This window comes from Aquarana catesbeiana, linkage group LG06 (genome assembly GCF_042186555.1).
Source record: "Aquarana catesbeiana isolate 2022-GZ linkage group LG06, ASM4218655v1, whole genome shotgun sequence".
In the NCBI taxonomy this organism is placed as follows: Eukaryota; Metazoa; Chordata; class Amphibia; order Anura; family Ranidae; genus Aquarana; species Aquarana catesbeiana.
The window spans coordinates 383,964,015-383,991,135 of NC_133329.1; the positions used below are offsets into that span (position 1 = coordinate 383,964,015).

A 27,121-nucleotide genomic window follows, 5' to 3' on the forward strand; every position below is an offset into this window, starting at 1 on the left:
AAAAATTAGTTTTTTTATATATTTTTTATTATAGTAAAAAGTAATAAATATTGCTTTTTTTCAAAATTGACGCTCTTTTTTTGTTTATAGAAGAATAAAAAAGGCAGAGGTGATCAAATACCACCAAAAGAAAGCTCTATTTGTGGGAAAAAATGGATGTCAATTTTGTTTGGGTGCAACGTCGCACGATCGCGCAATTTTCAGTTAAAGTGACGCAGTGCCAAATCGCAAAAAGTGCTCTGGTCAGGAAGGGGGTAAAATCTTCCGGGGCTGAAGTGGTTAATTTTCACATTTCTGCTTCCCCCGTGTCTTTGTGGCAAATCGAGAGAGATGAATCTCCCCAATGGGGACACAGACAGCAATAGAAACCTGGCAAAGGGTCTAACTTCCTCTCTATTGTATTAAAAAAAAAGCAGTCGGCTTCTACGAAGATTTTAATTTATGATCAAAGGCCTAGAATATTGTAGAATAAAAGCTCTGCTCACATTGCTGGTTGTGGATTTTATTTTTTTCCTGCAAAGCATGATACAGCATATATCATTTACTTTGGGTTATTTAGGCATCAGAAATCATTATCTAGAAAATAATCCTTTACAGATATCCTCTGCAACTCTTACATGTATTTAATAAATTCAAATCACATAATATGTAAGATCTAGAACAACTCCATGGAATAAAAATTGTTAACTACTAATGCTATCAAAGAAACTCTGCAACTGTGCTAAAGTGAAAACATTAATTTCTGGTGAACTCCAGCCAGATTTTCCAAGGATGCTTCAATTGGGATTGGGATCTCTTGAATTTCTGTGCCATACCTTTAAACTTTTTAAGATGGGAACGAGGGACACCTATCAGCAAAAGTATGTAGGCATAGGACACCCCCCTTCCACGCCCCCTGGCACGCCCCTTAAAGAGAATTATACAAAAAAAAAAAATAGTCAAACCCACAAGTGCTTTTTTGTTTTTACCTTTACTATTCCTTTATATTGGCTTTTGAAATTTACAAATGCAGCAATTTAGAAATTGGATGAAAGGTTTAGCACTGGAAAACACCTTTGGAAAGATAAATAGCGTATTTTATATCCAACTTTCTAATAGACCAAAATAATGAGGGACAAATGAGGAGGAAAGAGGGACAGGGGGACTTTGTATCAAATCAGGGACAGTCCCTCGAAATCAGGAACAGGTGGGAGCTATGTCTGTGATGTGGAGCTTCTTTTTCCCGAGAGTCACACTGTGCCAAGAGAAGAAAAGTTGACCAGACTCAACACTGTTTAAGATAAAGTTATGACAAGAAGGTACAGTATCTATAAAGGGGCTTTTTCATTGGTCGAGGAGGGCCCTTGGCATACAGATCTAACCCTGTCAATCACCACTTGAATGATGGATGACATGTAAAGCACTGGGCTGGATGGATCAATACACATGTGGGCATTCATTGTATGGGATGGCACAATAGTACAAGATGGTATGTTCAATGTTCGGGCTTTGGCTGGTAGAGTGGTCAGACTCCACCAAAGACAGATGCCCAGATAACACAGTTGCTCTCATCTTTCCATTGACCTCTGGACGTCAGCTAACTTTTCATGCTTCATTAGTATGCATCTTCAAAGTACAATACCAACCTTAAAGTAGAACTATAGGCAAAACTTTTTTTGTCCATTTTGGATAGAGTAAGGGAAGGTTATAACCCCTGTAAGGTTTATTTTTGCCATCTTTGTCCCATTGGGGAGATTTAGCTTCACTGCCTGTCCCATAGCCAAACAGGAAATCCCAGCATGTTAAGGGAATCTCTTGGGGACCCCCAGGTCACCAGATCTAGTGTCTCCATTGGACGTTTCCTTTCTATTCCAGTTATGGTGACCACTTAATTTGCGATTTCCTTTCACTCTAAAAGATAATGGTCATCAAGGCAAATATGGCAAATTGCCCTAACAGGGACACAGACAGCAATACAAACCCAACACTTGTTTCAATCCCTCTCCACTCTAGCCAAAGCTAAAATAAAGTCTTGGCTTCAGTTATGCTTTAGCTTGTTTTTTCTTTTTCAAAAGGGCACAGGAGTATCATTCGAGTCCCAAATGTGATGCCCTAGGCACCCTCAAATACCAGGCAGTGCTCTCCTTTTCAGGAGGAATTTAGGAAAAAGGGTATATCTTTCAGGGAGCAATTTAGGCACTAACGTTAACATTACTAGATGTTCCCTATAACATAGCAAATCTTCAGGTCCACTTTAATGGCTGTGGTGGGTGGGAGGAGTTGGGAATTCAGGGTGCTTGTCATCAGAGGCCCACGAGAGTGGGTTGACCTTTTAACTGCAGGCGCAATCTTGGGTTAGCAGGTTTGGAACAACCTCATAACGAAAAGAGAAGCCTCCGTCCGTGGTGGTTGTTACTCTCAGTGGCTTCATGGTGCTGGGCAATGCAGCACAACAATTCCCCCAGTGGAGGGCAGCACTTAGGCCATGGCTAGGTGAACAGGTGCCATGGCAATAGTGAAACTGGAAGCTACCAGGGTACACAATCCATTGGTTCCAGCCTAGTTCTTCAAAGGTTATGTTTATAGAACCCCGATGACACTGGGCGCTATCTGCTCCCAAAGCTGGAGGGTGCTGTAGGAGCTCTAGAACAGAAGGAGACCATGGAATGGTTGATCTGCGTCCACGTTGGGCTGGAAGAGTATGAAATGTAAGGAAGGGAGTATTTTCGGGCTCATTTGAACATGGACAACTTGGACAATGCACCATCAACGCAAAAAGACTTCTAGTCAAGTAACTGTGGAAAGCTGGAGCAAGGTAAAAAACAGTCCAGTCACCCATCTTCTGCACCTTCGTAGTGTCCACAGTGACCAGTTCTTCCTCAGAGAGCATCTGGATGTCCACCTCTAGGTCCCTCTTTTTATTGTCATTACTAACTGGGTCACCTGCCTTAGATCTTTCACCATTTGGAGAGTTGCCAGGTGGTAATTTCTGCCCATGGCAAAGAGACTCATTAGTAATTGCTGAACGGAGCTCTGGCACCCCCCTAGTGGGCATGGTTCGGTGCAAGGTAGGTTTGTCCATTGTGGATTTTCCAGTATAAAACCAGAACTGCACTGATGAGATTCTACGACTTAGGATGTGACTGGAAGGGCGAAAGATATACGTATAGGTGTTTCTGTCTCCAGTTTTAGGAGCTTCAACATCAGGAGTCTCACAAAGAACATCTGTAAAAATAAAGAATGCAACTCAGTTCTGGATCATTACTCAATAGACTTTCCTTTATGTTAAATAAGAATTTTATCCAACAGTATAAGCTGGCTTAAAGTGATACTAAACACACACAGTTTAATTTACATTGTCCATTTTATTTCTGTATATGGATGATGGCACTGTAATTACTTTAATTAAAAAAAACAAAAACATCTAAGTACCTTTTTCCTAATCAATATCCAGCTGTCACATGACCTGGCTCTCTCCCAGCCTGTCTGCAGGAAAACAAAAGCAGGAGGAGCTTCTAGTCCTCTGCTGCTGGTCACATGTTCAAACTTAAAAAAAAAAAAAACTGCCTTTGGGATACAGAGTAAAAATAAATTATTAATATCAACAAACTGTTTTAAAATATCATACAAATATATATTTGGAATCAAACCTTTATTATTTTTTGGCAATAACATGGTATGGGTGGAATTCTGCCAGTCACATGCTGTGTCACTCCCCTCCAGCCTGTGTCTTAGAATAAGTGGGAGGTGAAGCCTCCATTAATCTACATGTAATATCACACCCTCATTGTATTTAGCTTGTTAGTGCGCATGGAGGAGGAGTGAGGGAGTGGGCTGTCATTTACCACTGTGTATATGCCCACATGTGTGACTCTAAAGTCACATGGGCTGCTCAGATGTGATAGGGAGGAAATTCTCAGCGTAGAAACTCACTGAAAACTGAGCATGTGCAGACTTGCCACCACAGCTGCAAAATCCCTAACTGAACTGGGGACATGGACAGAAGGGGGAGATAGAGAGCAGCAGGATCAACCTGTTTTTTTTTTGCAGAATACAGAAAAGGAATCTCATAGTGACTGAGTTAATATGAACAGCATGTAATACACCATTTACTTATAGTCCTTTTATAATAGTGACACTTTAAATTGACCCGCCTCTGCACTATGCACTTCCTTACCATATAAGTGTAATGGGCAGAACATTTTTAAAAATTAGTTGTCCACCCTTAAAATAATTCTTATTGGCACCTTTTTACATGGGTGGTGTATTTAAAAAAAAAAATCACATAGCAATTTGCCCAGTTAAAGTGCATGCACATGTGTTCTGTGTGAGTAGAGCAAAAAATGAATGTTATTAGGCTATTGCCACTGCTGGTCGATTGATTTTGACTTAAAAGACAAGTATGGGATTTTTTTTTTTTTCAATCATACTAGCTAGATGCAGCATCCGCCCCCTGCCGGCTGTTTGGCTGTGTTTCTCCTTTAAAATAAAATGACCACATTTGGCCACTAGATGGTGCTAAGTGTTATAGAAAACGCCATTGTACTTTTGGAATCTTCAACATAACCTACTCTATATGAACAGAATTTTCTGCATCTGAACTTTTCTCGATCCTTCTAATTGAAATCACCTTGGCTGAATCGGTGAACTGCTCCAAAATTTCTTGGCGGTCAGTTTAACCACTTGCCTACCAGGCACCTACACCCCCTTCCTGCCCAGGCCATTTTTCAGCTTTCAGCGCTGTCGCACTTTGAATGACAATTGCGCGATCATGCTACACTGTACCCAAACAAAATTTTTTTAATCATTTTCTTCACACAAATAGAGCTTTCTTTTGGTGGCATTAAATCACTGCTGTGTTTTTTCTTTTTTACAAAAAAAAAATACCAAAAATTTTGAAAAAAACTTTTTTACTTTTTTTCTGTCAGTAAATTTTGTAACTAAGTAATTTTTCTCCTTCACTGATGTGGGCTGATGAGGCGGCACTGATGGGCACTAATGGGCTGAACTGGTGGGCATTGATGAGTGGCACTTATGGGCACTGATGAGGCGGCACTTATGGGCACTGATGAGGAGGCACTAATATGCTGCACTTATGGGCACTGATAGGTGGCACTGATGTAGGGTACTAATGAGCACTGTTAGGTGGCACTGATGGGCACTAATAGGTGGCACTGGTGGGCACTGATAGGTGGCATGGATAGGCGGTACTGGTGGGCATTGATGGGTGGCACTGATGGGCGACACTGATGGGCATTGATCAACAGCATTGATGGGCAGCACTGATAGGCGGCACTGATGGGCATTGATGGGTGGCACTGATGGGCGACACTGATGGGCATTGATGGGTGGCACTGATGGGCGACACTGATGGGCATTGATCGACAGCATTGATGGGCAGCACTGATAGGCGGCACTGATTGTCAGCACTGACTGGCATCGCTAATGGGCACTGATTGGTGGCACTTGTGGGCACTGATTGCTGCCACTGGTGGGCACTGCTGGCATTGGTGGGCACTATATGGTGACACTGTTTTACTATATTGTAATCAGGGCACAGTGCCCTGATTACATTCCTAGATGTCCCCCTGCGTAGAGATGCCGCTGATCGGCTCTCCTCGCCACACACTCTGTCAGTGTGAGGCGAGGAGCGCCGATTACTGGCACTTCCTTGTTTACATGTGACTGGCTGTGATTGGACACAGCCGATCACATGATTAAAGAGCCGCGGAAGCGGCTCTTTACACAGATCGGGGTCACGCCGTGTCCTAGCAACATGGCGCAGGCGCACGAGAGCGGCTGTTCTGGGACGTCGTCAGAACGAGAGCTGCACCGCCCCGCCGTCAGCAGCAACCAGTTAATCTGAAAATGCTATTTTTCTGGCTCTTATACTATTTCAATGGCTTCAATACTCTTTTAAGTCACTAACCAGAAGAAGTCTATTAATTAGGAGTTGTAACTTCACTCTGACTCTGCTGATCTGCAGGCTTGTTCTGGGTTAGGGATGTCAGAGGCAGCCAGACAATTGGCATTTTCAGAAAGAGGTCAGCAATGGGTTTATCTGTATTTTTTCAGTACTGGCTTACTGTACAGTAAAAGGCAGCTCCTGAGGTTTTATCTTGATCCTGGCTTTTCTGCACTGGGGTGTATAAAAGGGAATGAAACATGTGAAGAAGTGTTGCTTGAGCACGTCCGTTTTGGTAGAACAAGCAGAAAATCAGCAAAAGCACCGAACCCGAGCACCATTGAAGTCAATAATGGCTGAATTCAAGTGGACAGTACATGCTGCACTTCCTAGGGTTGCCACCTATCCAGGAGTCACGCGGACAGTTGGGGTTTTGAACCATGTGTCCGGGTTATAGTCCACCTGAAACCCGGACACATTATTCAGACCAGGCTGTGGCTCCCCAAGTAACCGAAATAGTCATACACAAATCTGTTGCCGCTGCTGGCGGCTGTTTAGGAGCAGGTTTGGAATCACGGAAGGATGGGGTGATGATGTCAGCAAGAGCAATTTGGCCACACCCACTGGCTTGGTCTGTGCGCTACATTACTACTCTCCTTGGGGCACCCAAATGTGTCCCAGGTCTTTTATAATCTATAGTGCTTACTGCAAAAAAAAAAAAAGAATTGTCCTGTGCCGCAAAAGTGTTCGGGTTTAGCTAGGTGGCAACCCTAGCACTCCCGCTACTAAATGACAGATTCCTGGTGGCAAATTATAACCACAGCAGCTGGGAATTTGGCACGAAGAGCTAGGCCAGCATCAGGTCATTATGACAATCACATCGAAAATGATGCTGGAATTATCTCTGGGATATTAAAGTGGAACTACACTGCATCTGAGCACCACAAACCAAAATGAATTTTTAATATTGAAAACAAACTCCCCCATCCATCCATCTCCATGCTTTATTGTGCAGAGAAATCACTTTGATGAACGGACAAAAGTCCGATGGAGCAAAGTCCGATCATGTGTACACAAGGCCATCGGACTTTTGTACAAACTACAGTACCTGTCCGCGAGAATGTTTCCAGCGTGATCCCATCGCGCTGGTTCTCGGCGACAAGGCACTGTACATCTAGCGCTGACTGCAATAGGAAAAACACATTTTCCTATTGCAGCAAGCGCGAGAGGGAATTCCCCTCTGGGAGCATACCAGGCCCTTAGGTCTGGTATGGATTTCAAGGGGAACCCCTACGCTGAAAAAACGGCATGGGGGTCCCCCCCAAAATCCATACCAGACCCTTATCCGAGCACGCAGCCCGGCTGGGCAGGAAAGGGGGTGGGGGCGAGCGAGGGCCCCACCCCAAAGCACCTTGTCCCCATGTTAATGTGGAGGGCTTATCGGAATCCGGGAGCCCCCTTTAACAAGGGGGCCCCCAGATCCCGGACCCCCACCCTATGTGAATGAGTATGGGGTACATCGTACCCCTACCCATTCACCTGGGGAAAAAAAGTGTCAATAAAAAAACACATGACGCTCTCTCCTGCTGTAATGCCGTGTGCGAGACGACTTATATAGGCATGGGGCGTGGTAACCGGGTGATGTCACCCGGTGACCCTGCCCCCTTATGATGTCACAGTCCCGGGGCATGATGGGACTGTAACGTCATAAAGGGTGGGGTCACCGGGTGACATCACCCGGTTACCACGCCCCATGCCTATATAAGTCGTCACGCACCTCGCACACGGCATTACAGCGGGATAGAGCGTGTCAAGACCGGGCAACCGCTAGCAAAAGAGCGGCAAAAGAGCAGAAGATAGCGGAAGGAGCCCGGCAGAAGAACCGGAGAGCGGGAGAAGAACCGGATGCCGGGAGAAGAGGACGGAGAGCAGGAGAAGAACCAGACACCGGGAGAAGAGGCCGGAGAGAGCGGAGAAGTCGGAAGAAGACCCCCGAAGTCGGAAGAAGACCCCTGGAGCTGCCTAATAAATTACTTTAAAAACCTGTCTAGTGTGTTTTTTATTGACACTTTTTTTTCCCCAGGTGAATGGGTAGGGGTATGATGTACCCCATACTCATTCACATAGGGTGGGGGGCCAGGATCTGGGGGCCCCCTTGTTAAAGGGGGCTCCCGGATTCCAATAAGCCCTCAGCCCACAGACCCCGGCAACCAACGGCGAGGGTTGTCGGGAAGAGGCCCTTGTCCTCATCAATGTGGGGACAAGGTGCTTTGGGGTGGGGGGGCCCGCGGGGTGCCCCCCTGCCCTAAAGCGCCCACCCCCCATGTTGAGGGCATGCGGCCTGGTACGGTTCGGGAGGGGGGGCGCTCGCTCGTCCTCACCCCCTTTCCTGACCGACCTGGCTGCGTGCTCGGATAAGGGTCTGGTATGGATTTTGGGGGGACCCCCACGTCGTTTTTTCAGTGTAGGGGGTTCCCCTTAAAATCCATACCAGACCTAAGGGCCTGGTATGCTCCTGGAGGGGAACCCATGCCGGTTTTTTATTTAAAATTTGGCATGGAGTTCCCCCTCATGATTCATACTAAACACCTGTCGGCAATGCTTGTCGCTCATCGTGAAAGGAAAAAACACATTTTTCCTTTCCCGATGAGCGAGCTAGCTCGGCGCTGGCTCCCGCGACGGGGCTCGCAGGTGTCAAATATCGCAGATACAGAAGTTGACCAAAGGGTGGCAGTAAAGAGCTGAAAAACCAAGTGATTTGGTGAAAGTTGGATGAAAAAGTCCTGCCGTGTGTATGCTTAATTAGTTTAAGGCCAACGCCCTTTGTACAAAAATCCACGTGAAAGTTTGTACAAAGTCCTATCGTGTGTATGAGGCTTTAGTGTCAGATTGCCCACTGCAATATCGCAGTCACACTATACGTTACTTATCGCTACCAATGCTAGTATAAAATTTTTTTAAAATTACAGTATATATACACCATAAATTGTAGACGCTATAACTTTTGTGTAAACCAATTAATATACGCTAATTGGGATTTTTTTTAACCAAAAATATGTAGCGGAATACACATTGGCCTGAATTGAGGAAGAAATTAAATTTTGCAAAAAAAATTATTGGATGTGTTTTATAGCAGAAAGTAAAAAATTGTGTTTTTTTTGCAAAAAAATAAGAAACAGAGGTAATCAAATACCACCAAAATTACAAATATTTCATTTATGGACTGCGTTGCACAACCGTGCAAATCTCAGTTAAAGTAACGCAGTGCTGTATCACAAAAAATGGCTTGGTCAGGAAGGGAGGTAAATCTTTCGGAGATCAAGTGGTTAGAAAACCTTTGCATATGCATATTTTTACGGCCATGTTGTAAACGAAGCCTAAAACAAGTAAATACAATATACCTTCCTATCTATTTACTAATGCTAGCAGTAGGGATGAGCTGAACACCCCCCCGGTTCGGTTTGCGGCAGAACATGCGAACAGGCAAAAAATTTGTGCGAACACCGTTAAAGTCTATGGGACTCGAACATGAAAAATCTAAAGTGCTAATTTTAAAGGCTAATATGCAAGTTTTTGTCATAAAATGTGTTTGGGGACCCGGGTCCTGCCCCAGGGGACATGTGTCAATGCAAAAAAAAAGTTTTAAAAACGGCCGTTTTTTTCGGGAGCAGTGATTTTAATAATGCTTAAAGTGAAACAATAAAAGTGAAGTATTCCTTTTTAATGTCGTGCCTGGGGGGTGTCTATAGTATGCCTGTAAAGTGCCGCATTTTCCCGTATTTAGAAAAGTCCCTGCACAAAATGACATTTCTAAAGGAATAAAAGTCATTTAAAACTGCTTGCGGCTGTAATGTAATGTTGCACCCCCCCCAGCCCATTACCAGGCCCTTTGGGTCTGGTATGGATATTAAGGGGAACCCCGCACCCAAAAAAAAAAAAAAAAAAAAAAAGCCGTGGTGCCCCCAGGCCCTATACACTCTGAATAGCAGCAGTATACAGGTGGTCCCCGGGTTACAAACAAGATAGGGACTGTAGGTTTGTTCTTAAGTTGAATCTGTTTGTAATTTGGAACAGGTACATTTTGTAAGTGTAGCTCCAGCCAAAAAATCTATTTTTAAGCTTTTTTGGATAACATAGGGAAGGGTTATCATTACCTCTGTAACATTTGTTTAGCAGTCTGTGTCCCTGCTCAGAAGATTTCACCTCACTTTCTGTCCCAATGACAATTGGATTTAGAAAATTTGGGGTTATTAGGGAAACAAGGATTGGTGATAAAGCATCAGTGGAGACACCTTTTTCCCATATTAACTCTTACAGGAGAGAATTTCCCTTCCTAGGGGTAGATTTCCTCTCACTTCCTGTTGTCTCTCTTCGTTTCTAAGTAGGAGTCGTTTGTAAGTCGGATGTTTGAAAATAGGGGACCGCCTGTATATAATATACGGCCTGCCCTATACACTCTGCGGAAAATTGGGCCTTAGGTGTTGGTGGTACCAGAACACTGTAAGCCCTCACAGTTACTCTTGGTGGGCGCTGGAACGGGCCCTGCTGTGAAATATTATATCAAGAATTGTAATTACGCACCCCTGTTAAACAGGAGCATAAAAATTGGGCCTTAGGCGGTGGTGGTGGCACAACACTGTAAAGCCTCACAGATACTTTTGTTGAGCGCAGGAACAGGCCCTGCTATGAAATATTAGATCAAAAGTTGTAATTATGCGCCCCTGTTAAACAGGGGCATACAAATTGGGCCTTAGGCGGTGGTGGCACAACACCGTAAAGCCTCACAGATACTTTTTTTGAGTGCAGGAACAGGTCCTGCTGTGAAATATTAGATCAAAAATTGTAATTACGTGCCCCTGTTAAACAGGGGCATAAAAATTGGGCCTTAGGCGGTGGTGGTGGCACAACACTGTAAAGCCTCACAGATACTTTTGTTGAGTGCAGGAACAGGCCCTGCTGTGAAATATTAGATCAAAAACTGTAATTACTCGCCCATGTTAAACAGGGGCATAAAAATTGGGCCTTAGGTGGTGGTGGTGGCATAACACTGTAAAGCCTCACAGATACTTTTGTTGAGCGCAGGAACAGACCCTGCTGTGAAATATTAGTTTAAAAATTGTAATTACGCGTCCCTGTTAAACAGGGGTGAAAAATTGGGTCCCAGGCAGTGGTGGTGGTGCTCTGAAGCGAAAATATTCCTAGAAGCTATCATCATGAAGATTAAGGAGGAATAGGATAGTCACTCAGCATATGCAGTCTTCAAGGGATCCCACATCCATAAAAAAATCAATCGGTTACATCAGCATCAGGTGCTTGGTAGCTGGTGATCCAAGACTGATTCATTTTTATGAATGTGAGCTGATCAAAAGAGTATGTGGACAGGCACACTCTGTGATCGGTTACAAAGCCTCCAGCAGCACTGAATGTGCGTTCAGAAAAAAATGCTGAATGCAGGACAGGCCAGTAGCTCAATTGCATATTGAGCAAGCTCTGGCCAGTGGTCCATCCTCAACACCCAGTAACCCAGTGGATGTTCTGGTGGAAAGGTCTCCAAGTCTGATCTTGCCCCTAGATATTCCTGCATCATGTAATTCAGACGCTGGCGATGGTTGCTGGAACCGATCAGACCTGGGCGCTGAGGACTGAAGAATTGTCTGAAGTCATCGGTCAGCCGGCCACCTATTCACCGCTCTTTCTGTGACTGAACGAAGCCTCAGCAACACGTTGTCCAGCACCAGGAAATGGTAACCTCCCACGCTCTGGAAACGCATTGTACAAACCTTTCTACAAGGCCTCCCAAAGATGTCTTATCCTTGTAACGTGGATCAAGAAGGGTTGCCAGCCAGTAATGATCCCTCTCCTTGATACCACGAATCCTAGGGTCCTTTCTCAGGCTTTGCAGGATCAGGGAGGCCATGCAGCATAAGTTTGCAGAGGCATTCGATCCTGAGTCCTCTGGGTCACTAAGGATCACATGATCCTCAACCACCTCCTCCCAGCCACGTACAACTCCATGGGTTTCTGGAGACTGCAAATGATCCCTTGAAGACTGCTGCTGATGCTGAGTGTTATCCTCCACCTCCATGCGGACACAATCCTCCTCCTCCTCTTCTTCCTGTGTGATCGGCGGGCCTGCAGGAATACTAGTATCTGGATAAAGGGGGAATGGAGAGGTAAGGAAGTCCTCTTCTTCCTCCCGCTGTTCTGCCTCAAGTGCCCTGTCCATTATTCCACGAAGCGTGTGCTCCAACAGGAAGACAAGAGGGACAGTATCACTGATGCATGCACTGTCACTGCTCACCATCCTCGTGGCCTCCTCAAATGGTGACAGGACAGTGCATGCATCCTTGATCAGTAGCCACCGGCGTGGTGAAAAAAAGCCAAGCTCCCCTGACCCTGTCCTGGTGCCATACTCACACAGGTACTCATTGATGGCCCTCTGCTGTGTGTGCAGCCGCTGCAGCATTGCCAACGTTGAGTTCCACCTGGTGGGCATGTCACAAATGAGGCGGTTACTGGGCAGGTTGCATTCTCTTTGAATGTCAACGAGCCAAGCACTGGCATTATATGACCGGCGGAAATGACCACAGACTTTCCTGGCCTGCCTCAGGAGATCGTGTAAGCTAGGGTACCTGCTCAAGAACCAATGCATCACCAAATTCAGGACGTGAGCCAAACAGGGAACATGGGTCAAGTTTCCCTGTGGGAGGGCGGAGAGGAGGTTGGTGCCATTGTCGCATATAACCATTCCTGGCTGAGGCTGGCGTGACGTCAACCACCTCTGAGCCTGCCCCTGCAGAGCTGCCAGAATCTCTGCCCAGTGTGGCTCCTGTCTCCTAAGCAGACCAGTTTAAGCACCACATGACATCTTTTTGCCTGAGTACTTGTGTAGCCCCTTTAACACCTACGGAGCACCACTGGTTCAGAGGAGAAATCTTCAGAGGAAGAGGCCATAGAGGAAGAAGAAAAGGAGGGGGTGGAGGAGAGAGCTGTGGCAGAATCACCACTAGCATTTTGGAGGCATGTTGGCGGAACAAGCTCCAACAATACTAAACCCTGTCCTGCATCCTTCCCAGCTGCCAGCAGAGTTACCCAGTGCGCCGTGAAAGAAAGGTAACGTCCCTGTCCATGCCTGCTGGACCATGAGTCAGCAGTCATATGCACCTTACTGCTGACCGCCCTGTCCAACAAGGCCAAGACATTCCACATGCTGGTAGAGAGCCGGAATGGCCTTCTGAGAAAAGAAGTGGCGTTTGGGAACCTGCTACTGAGGTACCGCACATTCCACAAATTCACAAAAGGGGGCAGAGTCTACCAGCTGAAAAGGCAGCAGTTGCAGTGCTAGCAATTTGGCCAAGCTAGCATTCAGACGCTGAGCATGTGGATAGCTGGGACCGAATTTCTTTAGACGGTTTAGCAACTGGGGTAGGGAAATTTGCCTGCTAAAATCTGATGTTGGTGTACCGCTAGCAGATTGGCCGCAAGTACTTGGGACACGTATTTCTATACCTTCATTCCTCTCAGTGCAGGTTTCTGAGAGGACTTGAGGTATAGTGGGGTTGGAGATCCCAGCTGATGAGGAGCAAGGAGAGGTCCGCCTTGTTCTTTGATGTGGGTCTTTTAAGAGCTGTTGCCAACAGACTGCATGGGAGGACGTCCTATGTCTGGTCAAGCATGTGGTGCCCAAGCGGCTGCTGTTTTGACCACGCTTGATACACTTCAGACATATGTTGCAAACAGCAACGGTGCGATCTGCTGCACACGTGTCAAAAAAGGCCCACACCAAAGAACTTTTCAAAATATGTGGGGAGTCAGCAGTGCCCTGCACCTGCTTAGCTCTGCGGTGTAATGCAATAGGGTGGCTGCCCTTAAGCTGCCCCCTGGAAGGCATCCTGCCTCATTGGAGATGTGCCTCCTCCTCCGCTCTTCTATCAGGCACCCAAGTACAGTCAGTGACCTCATCATCCCCTCCCCCTCCTCATCACTGGAGCAAACTTGGCAGTATGCTGCAGCTCGGGGAATATGACCGCCAGTTTCTTGACCTTCTTGGGCACCCCCTCTCTCTAGGCTCACGTTACTCCCTTCCTCAACCTGGGTACCATCATCGGAGCCTTCAAATCGCTGAGCATTCTCCTGCAGCATGTACCTGACACTGTGGTTGAATAGTTCGGGGGACTCCTCCGTGCCTGATGGTGGGGCTAGGGAAGGAGTGACTGTTGACATGGAGCCAATGGAATGAGCCGCTTTGGCAGCTGCATTGGCAGGCAAACTACTCTGAGCCTGGGTGACAGAGGATGAGGAAGTGTTATCCATTCCACCAACTCTTCTGCATGCTGTACCTCAATAACACGGCCAGCTGCAGAAAAAAAGGACAATCGTGCCCACGGCCACGTGCTGAGGATGCACCGTGTCCACGACCAACACTGTCGACTGTAGACACAGAGCCTGCTTGCCCTCTTTTAGTGGCCTGTGAGCGTCTGCCTCTCCTTGGTGGCCTTCCGGACATGCTGTAAATTTTGTTTAGCAAAACCACACTACACTGTATTGTGTACTGTGTACACCACCAGGAAAGTAGTAGCAACTGCACTAGGGGTGCACGGTACTGTGTACACCAGCAGAAGTGTAATAACAACTATGGGTGTACTGTATTGTGTACACCACCAGAAAAGTAGTAGCAACTGCACTAGGGGGGTATTGTATATATATATATATATATATATATATATATATATATATATATATATATATATATATATATATATATATATATATATATATATATACACACACACACACACACACACAAGACTGTCTGTATATACACATACATATATATTAAATACACTGCAGTTAACTGAATAACCTGCCTGCCTGCTCAATCCTCTGTCTGTCCACGCCAACAACACCAACAACACACTACATGGGGCCGACATGCAGGCAGCCTTATATAGTGTGGGGCGTGGACTTAGTCCCCCTGAGCCATGATTGGCAAAAGGCTCCCTGCCTTTGGCCAATTATGGCTCTCTTAGCTGAGGGCGCTGGGATTGGCCAAAGCATGCAGGTCAGGGTTCATGCTTTGGCCAATCATCATACAGCAATGCACTGTGCTCCCGCAGTGCTTTATGGGCCGTTACGCGCCGCTCGAATTTGGCACGAACGGCCCATAATGTTCGTTTTTCGACGAACAGGCGAACAGTTAATGTTCAAGTTGAACTTATGTTCGACCCGAACAGAAAGCTCATCCCTAGCTAGCAGCATGAGGATTAAAAATAGACAACGATGATTGAGAGAGTTTAGTTCCGCTTTAACAAACTTTATTTCAGAATCTGGTACATGTGCGTTTGTGTTTTAATCAATAAAAAGATTTTTAATCCTGTGTTTTTTTTTTTCCTATTAACTCTTTGTAGGAATGGGCAAGGGGTAATAATGTACCCATGTACTCATTCCGCTGGGAGAGGATGAATATATGGTCGCCCCCTTACTATAAAGGGGGCTTCCGGATTCAACCATAAGTCCCCCTTATTACTAGACGTGCAATTCGTTTAATTCCGAATTAGTTTTTTTAACGAATGTCAACAAAACCTGTTTATCAAATTTTTCCAAACATTTGTAAATTCGATAATCTGAAAACCCAAAAATTTGAAAATCTGAAATAATCACTATTAAATTATAGGTATTGGAATTTCCTTTCAAATTTGGCTGTTAGTGAACGTAACGAATACGAATTTATCCGACGTTCCGAATTATCCGAAATAACGAATGCCGTATCTAAACGAATGTAATGTAACTAATTCATAATAATAAATAACAACAATAATAATAATAATAAAAAAAACTTTTTATAATTATTATTTATTATTAATTTGTTCTGTTCCATTTGTTTAGATGCGGCTTCGTTATTTCGGATAATTCGTAACTTCGGATAAAATCGTATTCGTTACGTTCACTAACAGCCAAATTTGAAAGAAAATTCCAATACCTAGAATTTAATAGTTATTATTTCGAATTTTCGGATTTTCATTCTTTCTTTTTTTCAAATTTATATTTTCGAATTTAGGAATTGCAGTCAGTGAAAAAAAAAAAATGAATGAAACGTAAATGAACAAATTTTTTGTCAGTGCACATGTCTATTTTACCTCCTGCTCCTTTTTGGGGGGAAAATTGGGACAAGGTGCTTTGCAAATGGGAAAGGAGGCCTTGCTGCCCCCTTCTAAAGTACCCCCATGATGCTAAAAGGCAAGGGGCATGGTCTGATATGGGGGGGGGGGGGGGGGGGGAGTGGGTGCACGTTCCCTGCCCTCCCTTGCCATCCATGCTGCATGCCTGTTTCCTGGTTGGAATTCTAAGTGGAACGCCACGCCATTAATTACTATATACCCCCAGATGACATATTGTTCAATTTTAAACCAACCCTGTCCTGGTATATATTTTACAATACAAATAGATCCTCACCACTTTAAATAGCACACAGGTGTCATTATTTGCACATACTGTATAATTATGCACGCTGCACAGCTTTTAGCACATTTTTTATTTTTACACTGAATTCAATACACTCAAATATCACAGATGTTCATTTCTAGCTGTTCAGACCCGAATCTGCAATGTTTGGGGCTAATTTACCGTTTTCTCAATCATAAACAGCAACCCTGCTGGTGAGTTTTGCAACCTGATTTTTTTCCGCACTCACCTAACATTTACTTATTACATATTATTATGCACCGCAACTTCATTAGCGAAGTGCCCCTAGCCGCTTCAGCCCTGGAAGAATTTACCCCCTTCCTGCGATTCGGCACTGCGTCACTTTAACTGACAATTGCACGGTCGTGCGACATTGTACCCTAACAAAAGTGACGTCCTTTTTTTCCCACAAATAGAGATTTCTTTTGGTGGTATTTGATCACCTCTATGGTTTTTTTTGCGCTATAAACAAAAAAAAGAGCAACAATTTAAAAAAAAAAAAAAAGACAATATTTTTTACTTTTTGCTATAATGAACTATAATGAATATCCCCCAAAAATATATATAAAAAAACATTTTTTTTCCCTCAGTTCATCGATTACCGCGATGTGCGCAACGGCTTGATATCCTGGCGACGTCATATGACGTCCAGTCAGGATATCGCAACCACTTTGCCGACGTCATATTGCTATATGGCAGGCAGCAAGTGGTTAAAACGTTTTCCAGGTTACCTGTTTAGCGTTACAGAGGAGGTCTAGCGCTATTAGTGCTCTCGCTGTCACGTTTGTGGTGATACTTCACATATGTGGTGTGAACACCGTCTACATATGCGTGCGCGACTTACGTATGTGTTCGCTTCTGCGCATGAGCACGGAGGGATGAGGGCGCTTTAAATTTCTTCTTTTTTTTTTTTTTTTTTATTTCATTTTTACACTGTCCCTTTAATTTTTTGTTTTGTTGATCACTTTTATTCCTTGTAATAGAAAACAGAATGACAGGTCCTCTTTATGGAGAGAGCTGGGGTCAAAAAGACTCCAAATCTCTTCTTTACCTTTAAAAGCAAACGATTAAAAAAAAATATCTTTTGCTTTAAAAAAAAAAAATTGTTTACTTCCACCTTGAACCAGAAGTGACATCATGACGTCGCTCCGATCCTCCGAGGCCATAGAGGCGATCAAAAAATAATCCAATCTTTTAATGCCTCTGTAAACAGCCGGCCACACCGTTGGATCGTTTCTGATATCACTTTGGTTGTCTAATCTGCATGTTAACTCTGAATCAGTAGCTCAGAAAGTTTCGAAGCTCCCTACAAAAGATCAGAATTGACAAGAATGTTATGTCATCATGACGTATGACGTTTCTGATACAAATGTTACTAATTATATATATATATATATATATATATATATATATATATATATATATATATATATATATATATATATATATCTCAGCATAACACTGCAGGTGTAACTAGGTAGAAGACCACAGTGTCTACTGGAGCTAGCATTAGGCTGACATCTAGTGGTGAGCTTTTATAGCTACAGTAGTTTCATCTTTTAAACCTGTTCACCATGGAGGGACCCTTGAAATAAATGTTAGGTCTCAGGTAACCCCTGCAAATAATTACTGAATCTACACCTCATGGCACATTAGGGTGAACAGTAAGTTCAGATTAAAGGATATTTAAATGAATCCTGAATGTAGTGTACTTAACCACTTGCTTACTGGGCACTTAAAGTGGAGTTCCACCCAAAAGTGGAACTTCCACTCATCAGATTCCTCCCCCCCTCCGGTGACACAGTTGGCACCTTTCAGGGGGGAGGGGGGTACAGATACCTGTATATTACAGGTATCTGTACCCACTTCCGGCGTAGATAGCCGCAGAATCTGCGGTTATTTACGCCACTTCCTGCTCCCTCCCTGCTGCCTGCTGGGAAACACACGGGTCCCAGAGGCAGCAGGGAGCATTCGTATTGCGCGGCGCGACTCGACGCGCTGATGAGGCTGCACTGATGGGCACTGATAAGGTGGCACTCATGGGCACTGATAGGTGGAACTGATAAGCACTGATGAGGTGGCACCAATAGGTGGCACTGATGGTTGGCACTGAAAGGTGGCACTGATAAGCGCCACTGATAGGTGGCACTGATAGGCACTGGTAGGTGACACTGATAGGCAGCACTAATCTGTGGAACTGATTGTTAGACACTGATGGGCATTGATTGGCAGAACTGGTGGGTACTGATAGGTGGCACTGGTAGGGGACACTGGTGGGCACAGCCGCAGCATTTTGAGTGAGGGACCGATGTCCCTTTGACAGAAGCTGGTTATCGGCTTTTTTTCCCCTCGCGATGACAGGGGGAAAAAAAATACAGATTACCAAGCTTCTGTTTACATCACGTAATCAGCCGTCATTGGCTGACAGCTGATCACATGGTAAGGGGCCGGGATAGACCCCTTATTCAGATCTGTGATCAGCCGAGTCTCATAGACTGTGATCACAGAGCGCGCCGCGCACGACTTGCAGACTGCGATTACTCAGGAGGACGTCCATGGACGCCCTCCCGGCAATTAATGCCCGCGCTGCAGCCATCTTTCGGCTATATCGCGGGCGGCATGTAGTTAAAGGGTAACTCCACTTTTGTGGCGAAAAAAACTAGCAAATAAAGAAAAAATAATATAGCATATACAATTGCGACACAAGTCATATTGTAATTGAATGTTATTATAAAAATACCTTTCCTTTTCAATGTGCAGCCACTTTAATTCTCTACAGAACACCTGGAGTTTTCTGCACACAAAGTGTGTGCTGACCACTCCCCCAGAAACATAATTTCCTGCTTGTGTGATTGGCTCACCAATTTTCCCAGAAGTCTGCCTAAGATACAAGTCAGATTTCAGGCATCCCCTGCAACAAAAATGTCATTTTTGGTGAGATACTCCCTGTAGGAACACGTCTAAAGGGATACAGGCCCAGCAGATTTCCTCATTAGTGCCCTGCAGGTGCACAGCTGATAGAGAATTATGAAACCACTCCTATTAGACCCACTGATCACTGAGGATCAGAGGAACAACAAAGTTTGTTACAATCCTTGCAATGTATATAGATCACCCAGAGAGGATTCATTTTTTCTCAACAAAAGTGCAGTTACTTTTTAAAATATTTGACACCCAGGGTTGCTTTATACAACAACATTATTTTTAATAAAGAAATAAAACTAATAATAATAATGGAAAAAAATAATCAGTGAAAAGCTGTAGTATTCTCTTACATTGGTGGTCAGTGGAAAACATCCATTTGTTTATTATCATTTGAGACATGTCCCGTTATGATGGTGGTCAGTTAAATACTCCCTTATATGGTCAGTGGAGAAGGATTCCTTCACATTGGTGGTCAGTGGGAGAAGTGCCACCTTACAATGGCGATCAGAGAAGACAGGGCCTCATTACTTTGGTCATCAGTGGGAAGAATGCTCCTACATTGGTGATCAGTGGGAAGAATGCTCCTACATTGGTGATCAGTGGGAAGAATGCTCCTACATTGGTGATCAGTGGGAAGAATGCTCCTTACATTGGTAATCAGTGTGAAGAATGCTCTTTACATTGGTGATCAGTGTGAAGAATGCTCCTTACATTGGGGGTCAGTGAGAAGAATGTCCCTTACATTGGTGATCAGTGGGAAGAATGCCCCTACATTGGTGATCAGTGGGAAGAATGTCCCTTACATTGGTGATCAGTGGGAAGAATGCTCCTTACATTGGTGGTCAGTGAGAAGAATGTCCCTTACATTGGTGATCAGTGGGAAGAATGCTCTTTACATTGGTGGTCAGTGAGAAGAATGTCCCTTACATTGGTGGTCAGTGGGAAGAATGTCCCTTACATTGGTGATCAGTGGGCAGAATGCTCCTTACATTGGTGGTCAGTGAGAAGAATGTCCCTTATATTGGTGGTCAGTGGGAAGAATGTCACTTACATTGGTGACCAGTGGGAAGAATGTTCCTTATATTGGTGGTCAGTGGGAAGAATGTCACTTACATTGGTGATCAGTGGGAAGAATGTTCCTTACATTGGTGGTCAGCGGGAAGAATGTTCCTTACATTGGTGGTCAGTGAGAAGAATGTCCCTTACATTGGTGGTCAGTGGGAAGAATGTCCCTTACATTGGTGGTCAGTGGGAAGAATGTCCCTTACATTGGTGATCAGTGGGAAGAATGTTCCTTACATTGGTGGTCAGCGGGAAGAATGTTCCTTACATTGGTGGTCAGTGGGAAGAATGTTCCTTACATTGGTGGTCAGCGGGAAGAATGCTCCTTACATTGGTGGTAAAAATGTCCCTTACATTGGTGGTCAGCGGGAAGAATGTCCCTTACATTGGTGGTCAGTGAGAAGAATGTCCCTTATATTGGTGGTCAGTGGGAAGAATGTCACTTACATTGGTGATCAGTGGGAAGAATGTTCCTTACATTGGTGGTCAGCGGGAAGAATGTCCCTTACATTGGTGGTCAGTGAGAAGAATGTCCCTTATATTGGTGGTCAGTGGGAAGAATGTCACTTACATTGGTGATCAGTGGGAAGAATGTTCCTTACATTGGTGGTCAGTGGGAAGAATGTTCCTTACATTGGTGGTCAGTGGGAAGAATGTTCCTTACATTGGTGGTCAGCGGGAAGAATGTCCCTTACATTGGTGGTCAGTGAGAAGAATGTCCCTTATATTGGTGGTCAGTGGGAAGAATGTCACTTACATTGGTGATCAGTGGGAAGAATGTTCCTTACATTGGTGGTCAGTGGGAAGAATGATCCTTACATTGGTGATCAGTGGGAAGAATGTTCCTTACATTGGTGGTCAGCGGGAAGAATGCTCCTTACATTGGTGGTAAAAATGTCCCTTACATTGGTGGTCAGCGGGAAGAATGCTCTTTACATTGGTGGTCAGTGGTAAGGATGACAATCCTCCCCCCCTTTTAGATAGTTTAAAAGATCATTGCTGCCAGTGGTAACTTATCTGAGAGCCCAAAATTGCTCAAGTAACCCCTAGCAGCCTCTAGAAGAACTCTTTTCTGCTTTAGACTTTGCTCACACAGCCTTTAGCTGGTATAAGAACAGTGTGTAAGGCAAGCATTTGCAAAGCATTGATTCAGGCTTCATTTAGTTTTGCAGTTGGGGGGGTAAAAATGTGCATTTATGTTGTGTTTTTGCCACTTGCCAATTGCCTGCGTATAGGCTGACCACCTTAAGCGTCACATTACTTCCTCATCATCTGTCAGTAGCCTCTGAAGCGCGATTTGAACGCGGATCGGGCTTCAGAGCAAAGGAAGATTAGGATGTACGTCTAAATCTCCCCTTATAGTTATAGTTGATATACTGTATGGTTAAACAGCCCTGAGTCACATGTCCCCCGTCACCTACTGTCTCCTGCATCATACCTCCAGTTTAAACCACTTTTAAACGTGGCCTTTTTCTGACATTTGTTGTTTACAAATAAAAATCTGTATTTTTTAGTAGAAAATTACTTAGAACTCCCAAAAATTATATATATATATTATTTTTAGCAGACACCCTAGAGAATAAAATGGCAGTAGCTGCAATATTTTTTGTCAAGCTGTATTTGTGCAGCGGTCTTGCAAACACATATATTTTTTTTAAATACACTTTAATTAATTAAAAAAGAAACAAAACAGTAAAGTTATCCTAATTTTTTTTTTAAATATAAAAGATGATGTTACGCCGAGTAAATAGATACCTAACATGCTTTAAAATTGTACACGCTCATGGAATGGTGACAAACTACGGTACTTAAAAATCTCCATAGGTGACGCTTTAAAATTATTACAGGTTACCTGTTTAGTGTTACAGAGGAGATCTAGCGCTAGAATTATTGTTCTTACTCTAACGATCATGGTGATATCTCACATGTGTAGTTTGAACATATGCAGGCACGACTTACGTATGCGTTTGTTTCTGCGCGGAGGGATGGGGCACTTTCAATTTTTTTTTTTTACACTGTCCCTTTCAGACCCCAGATCCAGTGGCAGCCTGTTAGTTTGCCAACACCCCCAAAATATTGAGCACCGGCCATTACTGCCCAGACCTCTCATTTACTTTTTAAGCAAAAAAAAATGTAATTTTGGCTTTAGGAAGGGAAGAAAGAATCCCTTTAAGTCCAAGAGGCAGAACTGACGTCAGATGTCTTTCCGGTCCTCCAAGGGCATAGAGCCCTTGGCACCTCTCCCACTGCCTATAAAAGTGATCTTGCGGCAAGTCCACCGCTGGGACCACTTTTATCTGAAAGCTGGCCGACCTGACTGAAAAAAAGATACCGGAGTTATGGTAGGTAGCTGCTGCTATAACCCCGGTATTTAACGGCAAAAACATGATGTGCATTTATAGTTAAGTGGTTGGCAAGTGGTTAAGACAAATCAGTAGGCTGTGCACAGTCTCTAGGCATCTTTTCCTCTAGTATGTCTCCAGTATCTAACCAGGGTGACCACGTGTCCCGGATTGCCCGGGACAGTCCCGCATTTTGCAGATCTGTCCCGGGTCTGGGGCACCTTCATTCCAGGACAATACAGTTTCCTGGAATGAAACTGACACAGCCACCACCCCTGGGCTGCTTCTTTACTCAGTAACAGTACTTGTCCTGGCCGGCCGAGGCCCCAGCATTCTGAGTATAGGAGGATTTAACTTCGTCCTCCTCTGCGCCTATTGCTTTAACTTTCGGAGTCACGCAGGAGTCATCACATGCCTGAAGAAGGGGTCCTGCGCGACTCCGAAACGTTGCACTCTCCTTGTGTTGTGATCATGCAATAAATTACACGTTTGGACGCTATCTACGTCGTTCCATGGTGTGCTGGCAAATATCTTAATTGTGACTTGAACCAGTATCCAGCTGGTTGTTGCTGCAGCACCCATACTCATGAGCTCATCCAGGAATGTGTGCGATGGGAATATGAAGTATTGCTTTAACTCCACCCACCTCCTCCCCAATCTTCTCCGGCGGCATGCTCAGAGGGAGGGGAACTGCCAGGTTTTGAGGGCAAGAGGTGAGGCCGGGCCCCGGGGATGGATGGAACACCATGTGTGTCATGAAGCACTGACTGCAGAGAAGATGGCAGATGAGCTGGCAGCAGAGACGGTGGCGGCTGGTGGTCGCAGGGGTCCCCGTTGGTCAGTCAGTCAGGGCCCCGCACTTACCCCATCTTGCAGGCAGCGCTTTGGGCGGCGGCGGCTTCTCTCCGGGCTGCGGGAGGCTCGGTTCCCCAGCGTCTCCTCCCTCCTTCTGGTGGCCAAATCCGATCGCATCTCCTTTCGGCCAATTGGGTGATGGGTCTTATGACCCGCTTCCTGATTGGCCGGAGGAGATTCAGTGTTACAATAGTGAATATTCATTCGCTATTGTCACACAACTGTGTGGGGTTGGGCGCAGAGCCCACCGTTTTTTGAAGACTATTAGAGCCTCTGGCTCTAATCACATGCTTAAAAAAACACCCCCCCTATTGGAATCCATATCTGTGCCTGGTGCCCTGCATGTAGATCAGGTGGCCGGAAGCATTAATAGGGGGAGCGGTGTCCGTGCGCCCCTAATGGATGGCCCGCCACTAAGCAGAGGACAGATGACACCCTCGGAGGGATGGGAGGAGGACACATCCTTAGATCTCAGGGGTTCATGCTGGGACTTGTAGTCCTTCACTTCTGGGGGATGTGACCCCCCAAAAGTGAAGGACTACAGGTCCCAGTACGAACTCCTCAGAGCTGACCCCCCCCCCAACTAGCAGAACTACAGGTCCCAGCATGACTAACCTTAGATCACAGGTGTTCATGCTGGGACTTGTAGTCCTTCACTTTTGGGGGGTGAGCCCCCAAAAGTGAAGGACTACAGGATCCAGCATGAACCCCTTAAGAGCTGATGATGTGACAACCCCCTCCCCCAACTAGTGAAGAACTACAGGTCCCAACATGAACCCGTGAAATCTCTGGGGTCACACCCTTAGATCTCAGGGTTTCATGCTGAGATTTGTAGTCCTTCAATTTTGAGGGGGGGGGTCACATCCTTAGATATCAGGGGGGATGTGATCACCAAAAGTGAAGGACTACAGGTCCCAGCATGAACCCCTGAGAGCCGATGATGTGACCCCCCAACTAGTAAGGAACTACAGGTCCCAGCATGAACCCATGAAATGTATGGGGTCACAAAAAAAGGTATCAAAAATCATCTTTTTTGGGAGGGGTGTCCCTGAATGGTAGTTTGGAAATGTGGTCACCCTATCAATACCAGTTTTCTCTAGCATTATACTGCATATACTGAATATTATGTAAGGCCCCTACACCTTAAAAGTTGACCACCCTTGCTCTAGGAAGACAATGAAATTGGTCAATTGCTATTATTTTTAAACAACCACACCGCAGGTGAACGCGCTGCCCTTTACAAGAGGCATGCAGGTACCAATCAAATGTTGGATATGTTTCATTTATACAGAATCAGACGAATCAGGAAAAGACACATTATGGCCACTAAATGGAGCTGGCAACCATAGTAAACAAGTAGTCATTTCATCAACTCCACCTAGTGGCCATTTGTGGTACTTTCTAATGAACTCTTTAGAAAACAGCCTAATAACACTCGTTTGCCTCTATTCACACACAACGAATGTACATGCAGCTTCGCAGGATGAATATGTCTAATATTTTATCATCAGACTCCTAAGCGATACTCTGAGAGAGAGAAGAAACTGTTCAGGCCAGTTTACCTTTCCAGCATCTTCCAAACAATGTAATATTATTTTTGGTTAGACTGACCCATTATTACTTCCAATTTTTCTCTTTTAGGTGGTATTATACCAAAAACCAAAAATGTCATATATTGCAGCTTAGCAATCATTAGATGTGGTGGCTGCAATTCTTTTCTTTGGCTTTCTTCCCTCTGTTTTCATCTGGTGATCTGGCCAGCTCACACTTTATTATCAGTTACAGCAAACTGTTTTTTTTCCTTTTTGGGATAAAGGTTAAGAATAAATAGAAGCTGATCATCTCAATCGCCCCTGCCAGCGTTAAATGGTTTGTCTCATCCTTGTAAACTGATACATTCTGCTGGAGAGCGTGTGCTTTTGAAAAACAGACTTGGTGGCTGGATCACCAGATGAAAATAGAAGAAAGAAAGACCAAAAAAAAGAAAACTAATGCAGCCATCACATCTAAGAATTGGTAAACAGCAATAAAATAAATGTTTTACTTTTGGGTTTAATACCGCTTTAAGGGCTAGTTTACAATAGAGTTAGCCCTCTGAAGTGTGATCTGAGTTGGAACATTTTTCAGAGGGTGTTTGACAAGCAGTGAGGAGGTATTATGTTGCCTCCTCACTGATTATTTTAATCCTCAAAGTCCCCACCACCACGCTGCACCTTTCTGCATTGCGGGTAGTTGTGGCGTGGCATCATTTACTTGAATGGGTCGGGTTCAGCGGGTGGTACTGCCCACCGAATTCAACAAGGGGTTCAATTCTAGCTGCAGCCAAGCTAAAGCCTCGTACACACGATGAGATTATTGACAAATGACTGTTTGTTTTTTTGTTTGCATGCTATTCTCAATAACGAAAAGAAATAGGTTACTAAAGTTATGAAAATTCTCGAACGTCAGAATACAACTTGGGAAGTGATGTATTGTAATGTTCTCTTTCTTTTCTGAGCATGTGCGGTCTTGGTCACTCAATTTTCTTCATACAAATACTATACCATTTACACGAAAATTGTTCTTTGTTATCTCATGAGAAAATTTTTTGTGCTTGTCCCTTTGGATATTTTTGCATGAACTGTCGTGACCAGTTCTTGAAAGCTGTGTATTACCAATCAGATTATCGGGCGATCACTCCAAGTGCATTTTTTTTTTCATCAGATTTTCTCATCGTGTGTATTAAGCAGAAGGATCATGACATGTGTACACTCCCTTCAAGGGGAGCAATTGGGAGTGATAAAAATGTGGCTGAACTGCATGTTTTTACTGCCCCCAACCACAGGTGTAAATGAGCCCTAAAACATTCTCTGATATCCCATCTACCAACCTGACGAGGGGAATAGGATGACCTGAGAAGTGTCCTCAATGACAGCAGAACTTTTTTGGCTGTTTCTTTTCCGTAGGATCCTCCTTGCCACTTTAGTAGGTATTTCAGGCTTGTCCGTTGATTCTGGAGACAAGGCAGAAACCAGCGGGGATCCCAGCGCCTCCATAATTTGTGTCTTCACCTTGTCCAGGATGAATGTGCGGTCGCCATCTGGAATCTCACAGCTCTGCCCCATCCTTCCACACAATGGGATCAAAAAGAGTAGAAGGACCAATCTAGAAGACATGGTGGAGTGATATCCACCAGAGATGTATCCCACCTCTACTGATTACTGGGGTCCTCTCAGTTCTTCGTCTCCCAGGCTCTGTGTTTTTCAGTCAGTCCTTCCTCTTTTGGGTTCTGACCTTCTCTTCCACAAATGCAACTTTGTTGCAAGTCTCCTTGATTTGGCTCTTCTTGAGATCTTGTCGTAGTTTCTCCACAAACACGTGACTTCTCCCTAATGTATGTCACGTCTCTGGACTCTTCATGTATTATAGAATGTTTTCTGAACGACTTCTCCTTTCTTCTGGTCTTTAAGGCTGTGTTGGCTCTGGATGTCCCAGACCGTGCCTTCTTGCCGATTCTCCAGTGTATTATCAAAGCTGGCAGCCAGGAGAAGATGGGCGAACACACAATATTATCTTCAGCTTGGAATGTATTGTTTGGCCCAGGGATGAAACT

General features: G+C 44.6%; 1 protein-coding gene across 1 annotated transcript; it reads right to left on the bottom strand.

Annotated features, from left to right (window-relative positions):
• Positions 1 to 486: 486 nt before the first annotated feature.
• On the bottom strand, positions 487 to 27,089 carry INHA (inhibin subunit alpha). Its single transcript, XM_073634981.1, has 2 exons — positions 26,399 to 27,089; positions 487 to 3,204 (listed from the first exon to the last, which is right to left on the bottom strand). The coding sequence occupies exons 1-2, from the start codon at positions 26,682 to 26,684 to the stop codon at positions 2,312 to 2,314; spliced, it is 1,179 nt and encodes a 392-aa protein (XP_073491082.1). The 5' UTR covers positions 26,685 to 27,089; the 3' UTR covers positions 487 to 2,311.
• Positions 27,090 to 27,121: the final 32 nt, after the last annotated feature.